The 19,958-nt window shown below is 42.4% G+C and overlaps 1 protein-coding gene across 2 annotated transcripts in view; it reads left to right on the top strand.

The window, feature by feature from the left end:
* Positions 1 to 14,586, top strand: part of TBC1D9B (TBC1 domain family member 9B) — a 61,755-nt gene extending 47,169 nt beyond the window's left edge. The window contains exons 14-22 of one of the 2 annotated variants that reach the window (XM_044281111.1): positions 41 to 139; positions 666 to 734; positions 7,680 to 7,920; positions 8,594 to 8,659; positions 10,236 to 10,307; positions 11,017 to 11,067; positions 11,530 to 11,589; positions 13,153 to 13,259; positions 13,648 to 14,586. In XM_044281111.1, the coding sequence (XP_044137046.1) occupies positions 41 to 139; positions 666 to 734; positions 7,680 to 7,920; positions 8,594 to 8,659; positions 10,236 to 10,307; positions 11,017 to 11,067; positions 11,530 to 11,589; positions 13,153 to 13,259; positions 13,648 to 14,346 (1,464 nt within the window). In that variant the 3' untranslated portion in view covers positions 14,347 to 14,586. The remainder of the gene's footprint in view (positions 1 to 40; positions 140 to 665; positions 735 to 7,679; positions 7,921 to 8,593; positions 8,660 to 10,235; positions 10,308 to 11,016; positions 11,068 to 11,529; positions 11,590 to 13,152; positions 13,260 to 13,647) is intronic. The other variant, XM_044281112.1, reaches the window with a different exon arrangement.
* Positions 14,587 to 19,958: the final 5,372 nt, after the last annotated feature.

The raw sequence follows: 19,958 nt of genomic DNA, 5'->3' as shown, positions 1-19,958 counted from the left end.
TGCAGGCGTTTGCTACTTTTTACCTATCTTGTACTTCTAGAAGTTTAGGAGCCTGAGAGCTGATGACATTGAACAGATGCGGTTTAAGCAGAGGCTGAAAGTCATACAATCTTTAGAGGATTCTGCAAAGAGAAGTGTGGTAAGAATATTTCTACTTTACCTAAAGTTTTGTATCTCTGACTCTGAGGCGTATCTAGTCATGAAGGATGTTAGGTGTCTAACAGGATTAACTTTCAGTTCTTCTGTCATATCTGCTTTCACAAAAGTGGAAGCAGAGATCTAAATGATGTACATATTATATGTATTATACACTATATAGCATATAGTAGCTACAGTATCATAGTAACTATGTTTGGCTAAACTTAGGCGCATAGGCATTCAAAAAGTCTCTTTTTAATGGATACAGTTTTTCTCTAATATACAGGAAGGCTGAGTTCACATCATAGGGGTCTCTATCGCTGATTCCATCATAAAATGAAGGGTTTTCTAACAGAAACCCAATGCATCTAATTATACAGTAGTCAATGGGGTCTGTCACAAGAAATTTCTTACTGTCATGGCTCCAGCGCGTCCTGTAACGGGGCAGAACCACGAAATCTGTAGTGCTGGTGTGAAGGCATCCTAAGACGTATACACATGTAATCCTTCTCTTACGGGTCTTCTAGGTGAGAGCTATTTCCACTGATCTTGGCTTCTCCATGGAAGAGCTTGAAGATATGTACGTTCTGTTCAAGGTTAGTGCTTTCTGTGTTATTTTTATTCTGCTCCACACACTATTTAATCTGGTGAATCTCCATACGTGATGTGGAAAGTCATGTCAGAGGCTTATCCAAGGCCAAAAACTTGAATTGTTGTAAATTTTAATTGGTTTTCAGATAGTTGTTGATAGAAGACATCATGCACTGCATCTATCCATCCATCCAGTACATACTAAAGTCACATTCAGACAAACCATAGACCTGTTTCAAGCTACACAGAGCTCTTAAGCCTGCCTCATTCACACTGCATATGAACTGCCCAGCACCATATCATACTTGACTGTCGTACTTGAGTAAAATGGAAAGTGAATATGACTTATCATGCCATACAATTGCAGTTTTGACCTGCCCTGGTTCACATCACAATTTTGCCCCATATTTAAAGGGAATCTGTCCATTGCAGTTTTGACCTGCCCTGGTTCACATCACAAATTTGCCCCATATTTAAAGGGAATCTGTCACCTAGTTTTACCCTATAGAGCTGCGGACATGCAGGAATAGATCTCCGCTAGCATGTCCACAATATACCTGTCCCATTGGTAGGTGTGGTTTTATTTCTTTAAAAAAAATATTTTATAGATATGTAAATTAGCCAAGTAAGGTGCCAAAGGTGTGGTTACTTACGGCTAGGGAGCTCAGCAATGCCCCCTGTGAAGGAGACTGGCACCGCCTGCATCCAGGAATCTCCTCCTTGCTCAGAAAGTTACAGTGCCGTAATCTCGCGATGCGTGAGCTAGCGCATACGCAGTTTGTTCACTGAGGCTGATGCCAGCAAAGGGATGGAACACTTTGCCGGCACTGTGCATGCGCTAGCTTGAGCATCGGGAGATTACGGCACTGTAACTTCGTGAGTAAGGAGGAGATTCCTGGATGCAGGCGGTGCCGGTCTCCTTCACAGGGGGCGTGGCTGGGGTCCTTAACCATAAGCAACCATGCCTTGGGCACCTTACTTGGCTAATTTACATATCTATCAAATCATTTTTTAAACTAAATAAAACCACACCGAGCAATGGGACAGGTATATTGCGGACATGCTATCTGAGATCTATCTCTGCATGTCCGCAGCTCTATAGGATAAAACTAGGTGACAGATTCTCTTTAACATATACATTGGGGAAAGAAAAGAATGCAAAAGCATAGTGAACTATGCTTTTCCATCCAAGTATACTTTTTTTACATTGGAACTATATGGTGATAGATGCCACTGTATGGCATCCGTTTAACGTGCAAGTTGTTTTTTTTTTTACACGTTAAGCGTAAGACAAAAACGTGATGTGAACCCAGCCATGGAAGAAATGTGTCTTCCTGGCCAATGTCAGCAGACACAAGGCTGCCATTGGCCATTACTGTACTAGCAATTACTATGCTAGGTATTTTGTTTGACTTCTGTGTAGCTTGAATTGCATTACTGGTATGTTTGTATGTGATTTTATTATGTGTTGTAATAAACTCCATATTTATGGATGGACACAAAGTTGTTGCCCACGTGTCCCATCATTCCTTCAAATCATAAAACTGTTTTAGGCCTCTTTCACACTTGCGTTGTCCGGATCCGGCGTGTACTCCACTTGCCGGAATTACAAGCCGGATCCGGAAAAACGCAAGTGTACTGAAAGCATTTGAAGACGGATCCGTCTTCAAAATGCTTTCAGTGTTACTATGGCAGCCAGGACGCTATTAAAGTCCTGGGTGCCATAGTAGGAGCGGGGAGCGGTATACTTACAGTCCGTGCGGCTCCCGGGGCGCTCCAGAGTGACGTCAGAGCGCCCCATGCGCATGGATGACGTACCATGCGATCACGTCATCCATGCGCCTGGGGCGCCCTGACGTCACTCTGGAGCGCCCCGGGAGCCACACGGACGGTAAGTATGCTGCTCCCCCGCTCCCCGCTACACTTTACCATGGCTGCCAGGACTTTAGCGTCCCGGCAGCCATGGTAACCCCTCTAAAAAAGCTAAACGTCGGATCCGGCAATGCGCCGAATCAACGTTTAGCTTAAGGCCGGATCAATGCCTTTCAATGGGCATTAATTCCGGATCCGGCCTTGCGGCAAGTCTTCAGGATTACTGGCCGGAGCAAAAAGCGCAGCATGCTGCAGTATTTTCTCCGGCCAAAAAACGTTCCGTTCCGGAACTGAAGACATCCTGATGCATCCTGAACGGAATTTACTCCATTCAGAATGCATTAGGATAAAACTGATCAGGATTCTTCCGGCATAGAGCCCCGACGACGGAACTCTATGCCGGAAGACAATAACGCAGGTGTGAAAGAGCCCTTAAAGGCTTTTAACTGAGGTACTGCAAGCTGCAGCCAGTCATAGGCAAATGCCACATGTTGCTATTTCTAAGGTTCAGTAGTTGCAATACCTAAAAAATATGAGAAAACAGATCTTCGCCAATCTAGATGTATACCACCTTTGTAAATTCAAAATTCACTTTGTTCTCATGTTTTTTGCTGTAGTATAATGTCAGTCATAATGACAATCATTCCTTAAGTCGCCACCCAGAATTCCGAATTTGCTAATGTTTGACCAATTTTAAGCTGGCCATAATCTTAAGATAGCTGTCAGCTGAACCCCGATTCTCATATACATATGCATGCTTGGCTCAGTCGGGCATTCATATGTAGTGAGTGGGAAGATGGAAACAAAAGGATTAGACACGTTGAACTCCAACATGCCCAAATCTTATCTCCTTCTACCTCGGGTGTCGGGTGAGAGTTGGGAGGACACTATACAGATTAGATGGTTGGCCAAACCGACCAAAATCGGCAAGTTTGGCCGACATAGATCTAATGTGTATGACCAACTTTAGTTGTACAAAGCATTATCTGGTGCAGTCGTTTCTTCAGATGACGACACAAAAGCAGTTATTAGAAGAGGCTCAAAGCCTCTGTATGCTTCATGCCCCAGTATCTGGTCTGTTGTGCCTCTTCAAGTGAAACCTACATCATTTGTAGGTCATTAGTCTTTATCAGGCTATGTTCACATCCTACTTTTGGCGTGTCTACTGGTAAAAGCTCCCAATGTATACACCAAATGTATCCATAGGGTTCAATTCACATGACAGAGGCCAAAACATTGCACTTTTGGCTCCTGTAGAAACTGTATACCCTTGTGCAGTATGGGATAAATTAGAGAACTACCATACAAAGGTATACAGTACTGTATTTTAATAAATAAAATAATAAAACATATATAAATTGTTCAGTATAGGTATTTTGTTACCTATATAATGGCACACGTTGCTGCCTTCAGGAGATCCTCCAGATGTAGCAGATCTAAACTTCAGTGTGTATCACGTCTCTGCGACTGAGAATCCGTTCCATTCACCTGAATGAGGTTGGCAGAACGGTGAATGGAATGGATTTTCAGTTGCAGAAATTTCTGCAACAAAACAGCTGCACTTGAAGGCAACCTAATTGAGCTGATAAATGAACAGACGCTGATTAATAGGCGGATAGGCATCTTTCATCAGAATGGATGGTGCTAGATAATTGGCAGCACATGTTCAAGTGTAGTCAGGGATGTGCTGCCAAGAATCAGTAGAACTGAGGGAGGAATGGCTGCAGTAGCAGTCGAGCACCGATGGATATGTTCGGGCATTGTGAGCACCAATGGATGATTACACATCCATCAGTGCTGAGTTGGTTTGGCCTGATTGCACAGGCTGATGCAAACTGATTGTGGCAGGAACGATTGCTACCCAAGCTCTGACTGGCCCACTAGGGAGGTGGGGGATTCCTCGGTAGGCCTCCAGTCTCCTGCCCCTGGTGTTAAGACGGAGGAGAAATTATTTCTCTTGTTTGTCAGGAGAGATAATTATTGTAGCCACTAGGTGGCAGTATCTCACAGGTATGCAGCCTCCTACTGGTGTAAATTGTACAGGAGGCCCAGCAGTATCTTCTAAGCTTCCCGGCTGCTGGCAGTGAAGGAGGAGAGAACATGTCTTGCCATCCTCCTGCCGTCCCTGCTGTCAGAAAACTATGGTTGCTGGAGAGAAGGACTCCTCTGCGGTGCTGGGCTGATTTCTCAGGTGTGTGACAATAGTGAGCTCTAGGAGACTGTAATGGGGAAATAGGGAATTTGTTTATAGTAGAATCAGATCTGTGTAAGTGTGCTGCTCTCTGCAGAGTTCAGAGTGGAATTGGGGGGACTGTCCTAGGTCCCCCCATTGCCTCTGCTTTAGGTGCACCCCCATTAGTGCCACAGCTCCAGATGCCCCCACTCAAAATGCACCCCTAATATTGCTTCTTCTCCAGTTGCCCCCTAATACCTCGGCTCCAGGATCACCACTATTACCCTGCCTCAGGCGACCCTAATGCCTCCGCTTTAGGCGCACCCCCATAAATGCCCCAGCTCCAGATGCCCCCACTCTAAATGCACAGCTAATATTGCCTCTTCTCCAGTTACCCCTGTTCAAGGATCCCCACTTTTACCCTGCCTCAGGTTATCCTAATGCCTCTGTTTCAGTTATGACCCTCCGTTTGTGCCCTTTGCTCACGTTACGCCTTCAGCACCTTTGCTTGGGCTTTGTTAAAGGTTATGACATGCAAAGGGGGTTGGACTTATGCCCGAAGAATTCTGCACAGTGCTTCACATTCTCCAGTATTGACACGTATGGTTTACATGGTGGTAGTGATGATATTCCCGTATTTACAGGCATCACTGCTGACATGTAAAGAGATACTGGTGGTGGAGGATTTAAAGGGGTTGTCCAGGTTTTCAAGTTATCCTCTCCACACCATAGGGCATAACTATATGATTACTGGGGTCCGATTCTGCGACCCCCACTGATCCCAGGAACGGGTCCTGTTCCCTCTTTTTGATGGTGTGGCAGGCCACACATATGCCCTGCTGCTCCATTTATTCTCTTTGGGACCACTGAAAACATCCAGCGCTGTACTCTGCCATCTCCAGTGACCCCATAAAGAATTAATGGAGAGGCAGGGCATATGCTCGACCTGCCACTCAATCATGAAGGGGGATCAGTGGGGCTCCAGTGTTCAGACCCCCACGGATCACTTAGTTATTTCCAATCCTGTGGATAGAGGATAACTAGAAAAGTGGACACAGGTCCTTTAACAGACGAGCATTTCTATTTTAGTTTGACACATATTTTGGGCCAGATTTTTTATTTTTATTTTATTTTTTTACACCCCAAAAAAAACCTTTAAGGATAGGGAATGTGAAACGGTTAAACAGCTATGACACAATAAGTGTCTGATTGATGAGGGTCTGACTGCTGGAACCCCCATGATCAAGGGAACGTAGTCTTAAGACCCTTATATACATAGATTGGTGGTAATGTAATTGAATGTCTCAGGACCCCTTTTTTCATGATAAGTGGGTATTCCAGCATTCAGATCCCAAGCAATCTGATATTTATCACCTATCCTGTAGATAGGCAATAGGTCATTATGGTAGGACAACCCTTTTAATTATACTGTAGATTATGTACAATATGAGGAGGTTACGATTTGGTAAATTTCATGCCAGACATTTATTCTTAAAGGGGTTAAAGGGGTTTGTCTCACTTCAGAAAATGGCATTTATCATGCAGTTAAGACAAGGCACTTACTAATGTACTGTGATACTCCACATTGCCTCCTTTCCATCACATTATACACAGCACATATCCATGGTTATTACCACCGTGTAATCCAGCGGTGGTGGCCGTGCTTACACCCTATAGGGAAAGGCTGGAAGTGCGCATAGCCCAACACCTTCACCTATAGCGTGCAAGCACGGCCACTGCTCCTGGATTACACGGTGGTTATAATCACGTATACGTGCTCTGTATAATGTGATGGAAAGGAGGCAATATGGACAATCACAATACTTTAGTAAGTACCTTGTATTAACTTTCTCTACATGATAAATGCCAATTGCTGAAGTGAGACAACCCCTTTAGCCCCTTTAAGTGTGCTACACTTAATAGGGTTAGGCATAAATGTCTTGGTGTGTGCACTTCGTGTTTCCTATGTGTGATAGGTGTTTTGCTATATATGATCTATGTATGGTGTGTGCATTCCTGCCTCTAATAGAACAGTCCTATCCTTGTCTGTAATGTGGACAGTAATAGGAGATGTTCTGCCATGCGCACATACAGACACGGAATGCACACAGAGTCTTTTTCTTTTTTTTTTTTTGTTGCAGCCCCATTTAAGTGAAGTGAACGTTACAGACATGGGGAAAAAAATAAGTTAGTGTGCAGGAGCCCTAAGATGGGCCCCCAGAATCAATTACACTGGTGGGCCCTAAGTACCCCAGTCCGACACTGTTGCTACCACAGTCCTTCCTCCCATACTCAGTTCTATTGATTATAAAAGGCATGTCACAGGGAGTTGTGCTGCCAATAACCAAGCATCTTTCATCCTAATGAGATGCCCATCAGCCAGCTATCAAGTGTTTGCTCGTTTATCAACTGATTGGTGGCACAATTATATTGGCCAAATAGGGAATAGGTGTTCCTATGAAAACTTAATTTGCCTGAAAATCGTGCAGGGCCCTCATCATTCATCAGCGCTTGCACTCCCCAAGCATTGGCAGAGTAGATAGTTGTGTCACTCCTTTTATGGCAGCTGCTATCTGGATGGTTCTGTGGCCAACAACCATTTTAATTGCAGTAATTTTAATAAATCTCATTGATATTTAACGTGCTAGTCTGTAAAATCATTGAGATGTCATGGAACAAATGTAATACACTTGTATGGAAGTTGCTGCCCCAGACTCTGCAGCGAAGGGGCAGTGACTCTCGAGCAAACAAGTATTTTGACCCCCACATATCATACATTGCTGACCTAATGGTAGAGCATCACTATAAGGTCCCAGAAAAGCAGGTTTTTGGGGGCTAAAAAATCCTATATTTTTCAGCTGTGTATCCATGTATTGTAGTAATGTCTGTAATGTTTCCTCCTCAGGCTCAGCATCTAATGAGCTGTTATTGGGGAGGGAACCGCACATCCAGCAATCGCCATGACCCCAGCCTGCCTTATCTGGAGCAGTACCGCATAGACCTAGATCAGTTTCTGGAGTTGTTCACCCAACTCACACCCTGGTCTTTTGGCCCACACACCTCCATCTTGGCTACTCGTATCTTCCGCTTGTTGGATACTAACAAAGACTTGCTAATAAACTTTAAAGAATTTGTAACTGGACTTGGTAAGTACTTTTTATAAGATTTTTTCAAAGTCCAATATTATCATTGCATGATGAAAACGAGTTTCCTTGTCTTACCGATTGTCCAAAATATGCTAACTACCCTTTACATGTTTGTTTCAGTTCATTCTTGGATACCCCCTAGGCCAGTGATGGCGAACCTATGGCACTGGTGCCAGAGGCGGCACTCGGAGCCCTCTCTGTGGGCACCCGCACCCTGGAGAAAGTCTATGGTGTACCTATATGCCTTAGACTTTTCCTGCCTTTCATCAGTGCAGGACATGCTATGAACAGCACAGGCAGCACATTGAATGTAGGCAGGTTATTATAGCTAAATGATAAAGTACATGGAAGATATATGATATTGGTGTTCAGGTTAAATTGCCGTGTTGGCACTTTGCGATAAAAAGGTGGGTTTTGGTTTGCTGTTTGGGCACTCGGTCTCTAAGAGGTTCACCATCACTGCCCTAGGCCATCTGCTTTCTGCCTTTCCTACTGTTATTCCACTTGTATAAATAGATTGACTGCTGAATGTTACTAAACCTCTTGTCAATGGGGCATGTCAGTACACACCCGGACATTGTCTATATACTGTATCTGATAAGGGTGGCTAGAGAATTCTGGTTCATAATATGGTGTGTCATAAGAGTTTAATTTTTCCTGTATGTTTTTTTAGGAGGAATGTATCATGGTGATATGACAGAGAAGCTTAAATTTCTTTACAAACTGCACCTGCCACCTGGTAAGTGAAAATATGTTTAAAGGGGTTTTCCTGGGACTACGACTCCTGGCACCCCCACAGATCTGCTGATTGAAGGGTTGCCATTCTTCTTCATTGTTTGCCAGGCACAACTTCTTACTTTTGGTAGTGGCTGTACCTGGTACTAAAGCTTGGTCAGTGGGACTGAGCTGCAATACCAAACACAGCCTCTTCTAAATGTTTAGTGCTGTATGTGGGGGAAGCAATAATGTCAGTTTATCTGCGGGAGTGCTGAAAATTGCACTTTCACTGATCTGATATTAATGGCCATCAGTATTGTATTCCTTAAAGGAGCTGTCTGAGATTTTGATATAGATGACCAGCCCTCGGGATAGATCAGGATCTGATCATTGGGGAGCAGGAGTTGGACCACCAGCTGTTTAGCTGTTAGAAGCCATGGCACTCCAGAGAGCACTGCGGGCTCTTCCTAGGCCAGTGTTGTCACACTCATCGGTCATATGACCTAGGCACAGCTCAACCACAATTGCTATACAATGTACGGTGCTGTGATGAGCCCCCAGAACTCACTGCCAGTAGTCTGACCGCCGCACCGATCAGATAAAAAATCATACATAAATTCATAACCAGAGTAAATTTCATATTGTCTAGAACCACATTCAGTTTCCGAATGTTTCGGTCATCCAGTGACCTCTGTCAGCGGAATCTGCAATAAATATATATATATGTAAAGAGTGGTCAAAAGCTGGAGTGAGGAACAAGACCACACCAGTCCTTCTCAGACAGCTCTCCTCTCTGTCCGACACTCAATGTCCTCTATGTTGTGCCATTCCTTTATTATTTCTACTAGAAGTTATGAAGGAATTGGTAGCGGTCTGCCGTAAGGGTACAGAGGGGTGGTTACTGCAGACTGCTAGCAGTTCATTCATAACTTCTTCGTTAATGCACAGGGAATGCATGAAGCTATTATAACAGACATGTCAGGAGTGGTGAAAGGTCCTCTTAAAAGCCATTTTAGGGCTTGTTCAAGATTTTTCAATAGCTGAGACATCCTCTTTAACATGCCCTGGAGAGAGACTATTATACCCTGATTAGTCTAGCCATGTATACCCTATCTGGGGCCTTGCCCTGTTGCTAATCACCCTAAGATGCCCCTAGAAAAATCACAAGACCCAACATGGTGTGTTTTGTCCATTTGGACTCATCCTGCCATATAATCTGCCAGGAGTTGGCCAGCAGTTAATATGGAGCTGCTATGTTGCATAATCATGCAGAAATCAGAGCTACTACACTGCAGATTGGTTATGGCCACTCTGCAAACCTACATGAAGTTGGATTAGAACAAGGATTAATACTGATTGTAAAACTTTGGTGTCTGTTCCTGCAGTGCACAAAGCCAAGAGCTGGGAGGAAAAGCTATCTTAAAAGGGTTAGGGGACAGATGGCTAGGGGACAGATTAAAAAAGAAAAGCTGAACAACCCCTTTAAGTATATGGCATCATGAATGGCACGATGGAAACCAGATGGAAAGAAATGGTAACATATCCTAATATTGGGTGTTAATGTGATTATTTTTTTCCCTATTACTTTATGAATATAGCCTTAGGTGCAGAAGAAACAGAATCAGCCCTAGAAGCGACAAACTTCTTCACCGAGGATGTGACTCCAGAAGGTAAAGTGATTAAAGCAATGCTGTGGTGCAGTTACTAAAGGAAGATCCTAGCACTTTTTCAGGTGGTACTTACACTGTATGATGAGCATTTAAATTGCATTTTCACCTGAATCTAGGCCAACATCCAAGTTTTCTGACTGATTGGTGGGGGTCTGACTCCCTGCACCCCCAGTTGATCAGATGCTTGAGTGGCCTCTTCCTAAGCCAGTGATGTCACATTCATCTGTCACATGGCTTATTTGCAGTTTAATCCATTTTAAGTGAATGGGTCTGGGCTGTAATACCAAACACAGCCACTATACAATGGATGCCGCTGTGCTTGGTATGCTGTGAAGAGGCCCCAGTGCTCACCGAAGCCCAGTGGGCTCTTCAAACAGCTGATTAGTGAGGGGGTTGGAAGACCACCAATCAGATATTGATGACCTATCCTAAAGATAGGCCATCAATATTGAGCTTAAAAAATGAAATAAATTGGCCACCTCTCAGGCCTCTGGGTTTACTAATATATAACCAATTTGACTATTTCTGAGTGGAAATAGTATAATAATAATATAGGGCCGTATACGGCAGTGTCTGCTTAGACCAGGTTCTCCTCCTCTCTCATACTAGTACAGCTGAGTTACAGTGCTTACCTTTATCTGATTCCCACCTTTTCTCATCTATCCTTCTCCCACCACCTCAACTTTCTCCCCTCTCTTTCTGACTGCAGTATCTCCTTATCTCTCCGAACTGGATCTTATTCTCCAGAGTGAGTTCCCAGGTTAGTTTTTTACTTTGCGTGAATCCCACACTCATCAAGCATTCTAATAATGTATATTGAACCATCTAGGCCCTAGATCACCTAGATTGTGTCTCTCAGGCCATTTTGGCTTCCATAAGATGCACATTTCATTGGATAAAGTCCTTGGGATCATAGGGTTGTCCATTTTTTTTTTATTCCAGTCAATCCATAGACAAAAGTGTCTCTACTTCTGGCATTAAAACAAAGACCTTTTTTCTAATCATGTACTATGCTATGTACATACTTTCCAGTGGTGCAACAGTAGCCATTTTAGAGGCTGCTGAAATAACGGCACTAATTGCTGCTTTCTTGTACATTCAGCTCAAAAGTGACTTCCAGTACAGTACTCTCTACATCTCTGCCCAAAATTGGTTAATCTTTTATGGGTGGGCTAATGATTTATTTTCAGTTTGTAACAGTTCGTAAATGTTTGCTTTTCAGACTCTGATGGACAGGGCAATGGATCTGCATCTGACAACGGTGACTCCCAAGATAAAAAGGGTATTTACATTTTATATCTTCATTCAGTTTCCATATTAAAAGGCTTTGTACACCTTTGCAACCATTATTGTGTTCATTTCTTTGATCTAACTATAATTACAATGCTATGCTAGTTTGTGTATACAGTTTCTATGCAAACCTATGTGTTTCCATGGATACAAATTTTATTGTGCGTCCTAATTCTATACTGTTACCTCTGTCCGCCTCTTCTGCCCTCTGTAGCTTAGCATTACAGGTGTTATCCAACTTTTAATAAAAGTGTTTTAAATGGGGAAAAAATAAACAATATAATAATAGCAAAGACAGGTGCACTCTGCGGTCTTACTAAACCCTCAAACTGATGTTAAAATTGAGAGATTAGCCAACATATCCTACTGTGGAGGACATGTCTGAGCCCGAGCCCCGCGCCAGGGTTTCTCAAGTAGCTCTGGTCCTAACACTCGCCTATCTGAGTCGTATGGGCAATACCTGGAGCAGTGGGCGAATTATAGGAGCGTGAGGTCCGACTCACAGACATCTCACCAGTTATCTCCAGCATGTAACCATGCTAGCAGAGGGAGGAGTCTGCGGGGACAAAATAAACAGTAGTCTTCTTTCTCCTGAGGATCCATCACTCACATTTCGGCAGTCCTACCAGGCTTTGATTACAAGTGGTTAGCATGGGACCGCTGCAGCAAGTCAGTGGTTATTTGCCATACTACTGGCATCATGTTGCAGTACAGCAAGTGACCTGTGAAACTACTGATTGGATGCAACAGTTGTATGCTGGCCACTTGTCAAGAAAGACTAGGAGAACTTCCAGACTGCCAGCACTGGATGTCGTAGGGAAAGAAGAGGTGACTACTATTTCTTATTTTTTGTTTGTTTTATAAAAAAAAAAAATTCAAGTTGTAGAACAACTTTTTAATACTAAGCTGTAGTAGGAGATAGGGCATAAAGAATGGAGTAGAACTTAAATCACACAACATTGATTTCCTTTTTGTCTATACCATGTAGACATAGGTCTGCACAGAAGCTGTATACGCAAATGGTAGGATATTTATAGGCATAGTTGTAATGCCCCAAAGCTTTTGTCCAACATAAAATTACATCCCATGGTTAAAAGTGTTTTCTAAGACTTTAGTATCTGATCTATGGGGGTCTGACACACAGGACCCTCACCAATCAATTGTGCTCGCAGTAGCACCCCAGCCTTCTCTCTGCTTATAAAGCACAAAACAGTACATAGTATAGCGGCTGAGCTTGGTAACACGCTCAGCCCCTTTCACGTCTATGAAAGTCCACATGACCGATGAACATGTCATCACTAGGAAAAGCTGGAGAATGGTGCAGCACTACTGCGAGCACCGCAGCCTTCTCAAACAGCATGTCGGACCCCCAACGATCAGAAACTGATGACCTATTCTGAGGATAGGTCATAAGTATTAAAGTCTCTGAAAACCCCTTTAAACATACCAGGCTCTTAGATCTCCTGCAGGAGACAGCCAGGAGGTACACAACATAATATAAAGGACTGCTTTACTTGGTGCCAATAAAAATAATAATACTATCTTCCCATGTTAGAGGAGAAAACAGCCAGTGCTCCTGACTATAAGTACTATCTGCGCATGTGGGCCAGTGAGAAGGAGCAGAAGAAGGAAACTATCAAAGACATGCCTAAGATGAACCAGGTGAGATTAAAAGATTGGGATATGCCAGCTAACCAACTCATTATACAAATCTTAAATTATATAAAAATCTCACTTTTCTTTCCTCTTCTCCCTTTCCCCCTTTTGTACTAATTTCAGACATACTGGATGGTATGGGCACACAACCTAACAGCACCAGCTTTCTAAATCAGTGCACTAGTATGTCCCTAGCAACCAGTGTGTGTCACATTACTCAGGTCTTCAGTTCAATGCCACATTAGTATTGGGCAGCGGTCAGAGCCTTACTATCCAGTTAACCATTTTTTTCTAAAATGCATATTTAGCTAGTTTTAAAAATGCTGTTTTAAATGAGAAATTGTCTCTTATCAAATACCTTTTGGGTGATGCATTATTTTTGCTTTCATCACAGGAGCAATTTATTGAGTTATGCAAGACATTCTACAATATGTTCAGTGAGGACCCAGTTGAGCAAGAACTATACCATGCTATAGCCACGGTGGCCAGTCTTCTGCTGCGTATTGGTGAGGTGGGAAAAAAGTTCTCTAATCCTCCCCTTAGGAATTCTGAGGGTGGGCAAACAAATATAACCAGAGAGCCCTCTAGTGAAGAAGAAGAGCAGAGCTCAGGTCTGGATAGTAGACAGCCGAGGACCTCAAAAGAAGAACAGTCCACACTACCAATTCCTGTTCCTGGCAACAATGGATCAGCTATCACTCAAGATGAAATCCAAAAACTGAAAAAAGAAGTAGGAAACACAGAGAGAAACAGCCCTCCTACACAGCCCACCTCTGATGATGAAACCAAGGATGATACCTCAGTCTCCTCCTATTCTATGGTGAGCGCCAGCTCACTTCAGTGTGAGGATATTGCAGATGACACAGTGTTAGTTGGGTGTGAGCCTGGCAGTGTAACACCCAAGTATGGCAGTACCATTGATGCAGAATGGTCAATCTCTTTTGAACAGATTCTGGCTTCCATGCTTACTGAGCAAGCATTAGTCAGTTATTTTGAGAAGAAAGTGGACATTGCACAGAAGATCAAGCAGAAGAAAGTTGAAAGGCAAATCAGCTCTTCAAGTGAACATGAGCTTTCTTCTGTCTCTGGCTAACAGATGTGATCCTAAATTATTTAGATGGTTGAGCTTGAGTGAATTCTCCATTGAAACAGACGACAACTTCTCGTGAACTTGGTCCCTCCTAAGCTGCTCTTCTTGTCTCTGTATTTTATGCACCTCCCTTCAGTAGCAAATGCCACCTTCTGTAAATCCTTGCTTGATGTAATAATCTTCCCCCTCAAGAAAAAAAAAAAAAAAAAACATGACTGTAGGTTTTTATTTGCAGCTTTAAAACCCTGCATGCTTTCTTCTCCACTCTTTGGATAATCAGTTTTATAGTGTACGCTGTTTCCAGTAACATATCACTGCACCTCATGCTGTTCCTGGCCAGTTCCACCTGTATTGAGAAGATTGCTCTATCTCCTGGCCCTTGTGTGCCTGTGAAGGTGGAGTAAGAGATGCCTTTGTTCCTCATAGCTCTATACACCTGTCTGTGTGGTGCCTAAGTAATGTAAAGTAGACTTATGTTTCAGCTACTGTGGTAGAGCCAACACATACCGTGTCATAGGCTTGTAGCTAATGTGCAATATATTGGTATACTGAATAGTATCCCAATTTCTTTTTATTTTACTTTCAATTATATTTACTACAAATCAGATCTATATATGTTTATTTTCCTGTGTTTTTTACCTATACATCCAACTTTTATTTCATGATTGGTGTCTGTATATTTATGACTCTCCATTGGTAATGTTGGTATTTTTATCTCTCCTTGGCTCAGTAACTTATGCACACTAGATATAGCCATACTGTTGGCAAAATGCACTATGCTGCTCTTTAGTCCTTGTGGTTTTTGACACATTTCAGTTCGCCATGCCAACTTTTTTTTTTCTTTTTCATTTTTCACACCATGTCAGTGATATTTTCATTACATTCCAACCTTAGGAGGCTACATATTGTAATACATTATCATTTTATCTCCTATCATGTTTCATGAAGAGATTTGGACACAGCACTTTGATGGTCAACCTGCTTATCCCCTCAGATGGCCTCATGCACAGGAACGTGTCCCTATTGCGGTTTGAAAACCAAGAATCTGCAAAATACAGACACTTTTTGTGTACAGTCTGCATTTTTCTCACTCCCATGACTAGAAATAACTATTCTTCTCTGCAAGAACAGGACATGATCTGTACTTTGCAGAATGGACGTATGGATGTGGACAGCACACGTATGACATTTTTGTGCACCAATAAAAATAAATTGGTCCATGAGCAATCCGGACACGGATACAAAATAATACAGTCGTGTGCATGAGGCCTAATTTGTAGGTCAACAAAACACTGTACAAACCTGTGCACCTTAGTAACCCCCCGCCCCCCCCCCCCCCCCCAAAAAAAAAAAAAAAGCTTGAAAAACTGCATATCTCACTACACATCTGATAGAAAAACAAAGTGGTGAACTTGGAAGAAAACCAGCAAGCACGTCCACCCTTGTTTAATTTTTTTAGGCTTCCCCTATATGGAATCAGTCAAAGCATTAAGAACTTCAAACAGACTCATCTCTTGGTGTTATATTTACAGTACTTCTAATTCTCTGATTATGTCATGCTTCACCTCCAAGATCCTGCTCTAGTCATACCTTCAGATTTGCCTGGAGTATTGCTTTAACCTGTCTTCTGAAATGTTAGAAGATCCAGTTAAATTGTGATCTTGGAAAGATGAACAGCCCATAAAGTGTACAAACCCATTTTGCCACTCGTCAGAGTGGCAAAAGTATAACCTCAAAGCTTGATATATTGGAGCTTTGTTTTCCTTCATTTTGGGGATGACTAAGGGTCTTTTTTCTGGTATCAACCAATAGCAACATTTTTATCTCAGTGATTCAGTAGTCCAATTTACAATTGTGTAATCTGCATTACAAAAATGCTTTTCAAAAATACTCCTGTCTCCTACTGAAAATCTATGTTACCTTGTAAGGTAGCCAAGGGTCAGACCTTCATTATACTTGTAAAAATACTTAGGATTATGGTTATACAAAGAAAGAGAGGTTAAAGTCGTTCCAGATTAGAAGAACAGGATCTGCTGCTTTGTTACCCTCATCAGCAGCATCACCCTGGTCCTTTGCCTGTGTCTGGTATTGGAGTTTTGCCCCATTCACATTAATAGGCCCAAAACCAGCAACCTGGTCCCTGCATTATTCATACAGGCCACAGCATGATGTCTGCATCTGAATATTTGATGTATCATGGCGTACATCCAGTCATTTACTTACAGTAATTATTGGTACAGTGAGGAACAGAAGTATTTGAACACCCTGCGATTTTGCAAGTTCTCCCACTTATAAATCGTGGAGGGATCTGAAATTCACATTGTAGGTGCATTCCCACTCTGAGAGACAGAATTTTATTTATTTTTTATTCAGGAAATCACATTGTATGATTTGTCTTGCACTGCTGAACATAAGTATTTGAACACCTGAGAAAATCAGTGTTAATATTTGGTACAGAAGCTTTTGTTTGCAATTACAGAGGTCAAAAGTTTCCTGTAGTTCTTGACCAGGTTTGCACACACTGCAACAGGGATTTTGGCCCACTCCTCCACACAGATCTCCTCTAGATCTGTCAGGTTTCAGGGCTGTTTCTAAGCAGCACAGAGTTTCAGCTCCCTCCAAAGATGTTCTATTGGATTTAGGTCTGGAGACTTGCTAGGCCACTCCAGAACCTTGATATGCTTCTTACGGAGCCACTCCTTGGTTATCCTGGCTGTGTGCTTCGGGTCGTTGTCATGTCATGTTGGAAGACCAGCCACGACCCATCTTCAATGCTCTGACTGAGGAAAGGAGGTTGTCGATCAAAATCTCACAATAAATGGCCTCATTCATCCTCTCCTTAATACAGTGCAGTCGTCCTGTCCCCTTCGCAGAAAAGCACCCCCAAAGCATGATGTTACCACCCCCATGCTTCACAGTACAGATGGAGTTCTTGGGATGCAACTCATCCTTCTTTTTCCTCCAAACACGGCGAGTGAAGTTTAGACCAAAAAGTTCTACTTTGGTCTCATCTGACCATCTGGATCATCCAGATGGTCATTGGCAAACTTCAGACGGGCCTGGACATGTGATGACTTGAGCAGGGGAACCTTCCGTGCAATGCATGATTTGAATACCATGACTGTGTAGTGTTCTACCGACAGTGACTTTTGAAACTGTGGTCCCAGCTCTCTTCATATCATTGACCAGCTCCTCCCTTGTACTTCTGGGCTGACTCCTCACCTTTCTTATCATCAGTGATACCCCACGAGGTAAGATCTTGCATGTAGCTCCAGTCCAAGGGAGACTGACAGTCGTCTTTAGCCTCTCCCATTTTCTAACAATTGCTCCAATAGTTGATCTATTTTCACCAAGTTGTTTGGCAATTGCCCCGTAGCCCTTTCCAACCTTGTGGAGGTCCACAATTTGGTCTCTGGTGTCTTTCTACAGCTCTTTGGTCTTACCCATGGTAGTAGTTGGCGTCTGACTGACTGTGGGGTGGACAAGGGTCTTTAAAGAGCTCAGACAGGTGCTACTAAGTTAGATAAATGAGTGAAATAGAGGTGGACTTTTTAAAGGCACAGTAACAGGTCTTTGAGAGCCAGAATTCTTGCTGTTTCTCTGTTTCTGTACGTATGTGCAGCAGTGCAAGACAAATACATTCTTTAAAAGTCATACAATGTGATTTCCTGTAATTTGTTTTTGAATTTTGTCTCTCAGAGTGGGAATGCACCTACAAAGTGAATTTCAGACCCCTCCATGATTTCTAAGTGGGAGAACTTGCAAAAGTTTCCCAAACTACATCAGAAAATCGTAGTTTGGACCTTCTCGAGCGAATGAAAAGAGAAAAAGTATTACATTACTAAGCATGAGTATTTTTTTGACCCCAGCACCCCTGCTTTTTGGTCACTGGTACCACTGATACGTTACCCCCGGAGTCACATTTTATTATGCCACTAGGCACAGGGTCACATTTATCTCTGTTCTCATGATAGCATTTTATATTAGCAACCTGTGGCTTGGATAACATGCTCAAAAAGGTATAAAGTACAATTATAACCCATGTATCAATCAATAACGTCGATGTCACTGTGAACGAGATCCCACTTATTTCCTGCAGATAACGCAACTGGACCTGTCTATTGGTCACAGTATACACTGTGTGTGTGAGACCTGTTGTGTGTACATATGCACTGGGTGGTATATGGCCCATGTTGATCAGTACATAATTTATTACTACTACTGTATTATTTTTAATGCTAAAAGAAATGACCTGTACCTTTTTAAAATATTGATTTGTCATGCATTCAATAAAGTATAATGAATACATTCTGCAAATGCCTTTCTATCCATTTAATACTATGGCTGAGGCTGAAAACTAATAAAAACAGAAAAGTAGAAAAATGTATATATATTTTTTTTAATGATTGGAGATTTTAAAGGGAAATAGAGTCCAAATCATCTGAAGGGTCATAATGTGAGCAGATGACATTGCTAAAGTCTATAATGTCAGACTACCACTGATTTCCCGAAGGAAGGGTCTTTTGGAGAGATTTAACCCTTTTATTACTGCTTGAGATTTCTGTTTCTGGAAATCTGACACAGTATTCTATTCCAAAATTCTACGGAAACGACCATCGACTTGAATGGTCCTTTGCAGATTCCCAGTAAGAGAAATCTCTAAGTGGTGTTAAAGGGAACCTGTCGCACTGATTATCGTGAATGAGCTGCAGGCAGCATGTTATAGAGCAGGAGAAGCTGAGCAGAGTGATATATAACTCTGGGAAAAGATCCAGTATAATCTGTATTTCATTAATTTAAATTCCTGCTGCTTCTGGGCTATGAAGTCAAGGAGGTGGTCCTATCAGTGACTGACCGCCTTCCCTCTATGACTGTGTATACAGAGAGACCTGTCAATCACTGATAGGACCGCCTCCTGGACTTCAAAGCTCAGAATGAGCAGGGATTTTAATGAATGAAATGCAAGTTATACTGAATCTTTTCCCATAAACTATGTATCAATCTGCTCCGCTCCTCCTGCTCTATAACATGCTGCCTGCAGATTTTGGTGCATTTTTTTGTGCTGATTGGTTTCCTTTAAAGGGGTTATCACATAATTATATCACATAAAGAAATAAGAAAAACAACAAACAGCAGGTGGCACTATACAGATACATTATATTGAATAACTCAGTGGCTATAAATACTTTTTAATTGCAAATGTATTCTGATCCAGGTTCTGGTTTGAAAACTGTATAGAATGGTTTTCATGCGACAACCCCTTTAAAATCTTTAGCCATAAATTGAACTGGATGGCCTCTTTACAATTAATCATTGGGTCTCATGCATAAAAACTGTCAGTGTTGCTTTTAGCAAGCAGATTGTGTTCTTTTTATTCAGAGCAGACTTCACAGTGATCTGAATGTTTTCGTTCTGTTTTCCCAACTGCAGTGGTGACTTTTATCACGTGACCACTGCATCCCATCGCTGGCCTGAAGATGGGCTGCAACGGTCACATGTTGTTGACCTGACATAACTGCTGCAGTCGGGAAAACAGCCCTGCCGGAAAGTCAGGTAAGTTCTCATCTATTCTTTATTACAAGTCGTTCCCCTGAGTTGTGCGGTTTGCTTTTGAA

This window comes from Bufo gargarizans, chromosome 2 (genome assembly GCF_014858855.1).
Source record: "Bufo gargarizans isolate SCDJY-AF-19 chromosome 2, ASM1485885v1, whole genome shotgun sequence".
Classification (NCBI taxonomy): Eukaryota; Metazoa; Chordata; class Amphibia; order Anura; family Bufonidae; genus Bufo; species Bufo gargarizans.
The sequence above is the reverse complement of the archived record's forward strand: the minus strand, read 5'-3'. Positions and strand labels throughout refer to the sequence as shown.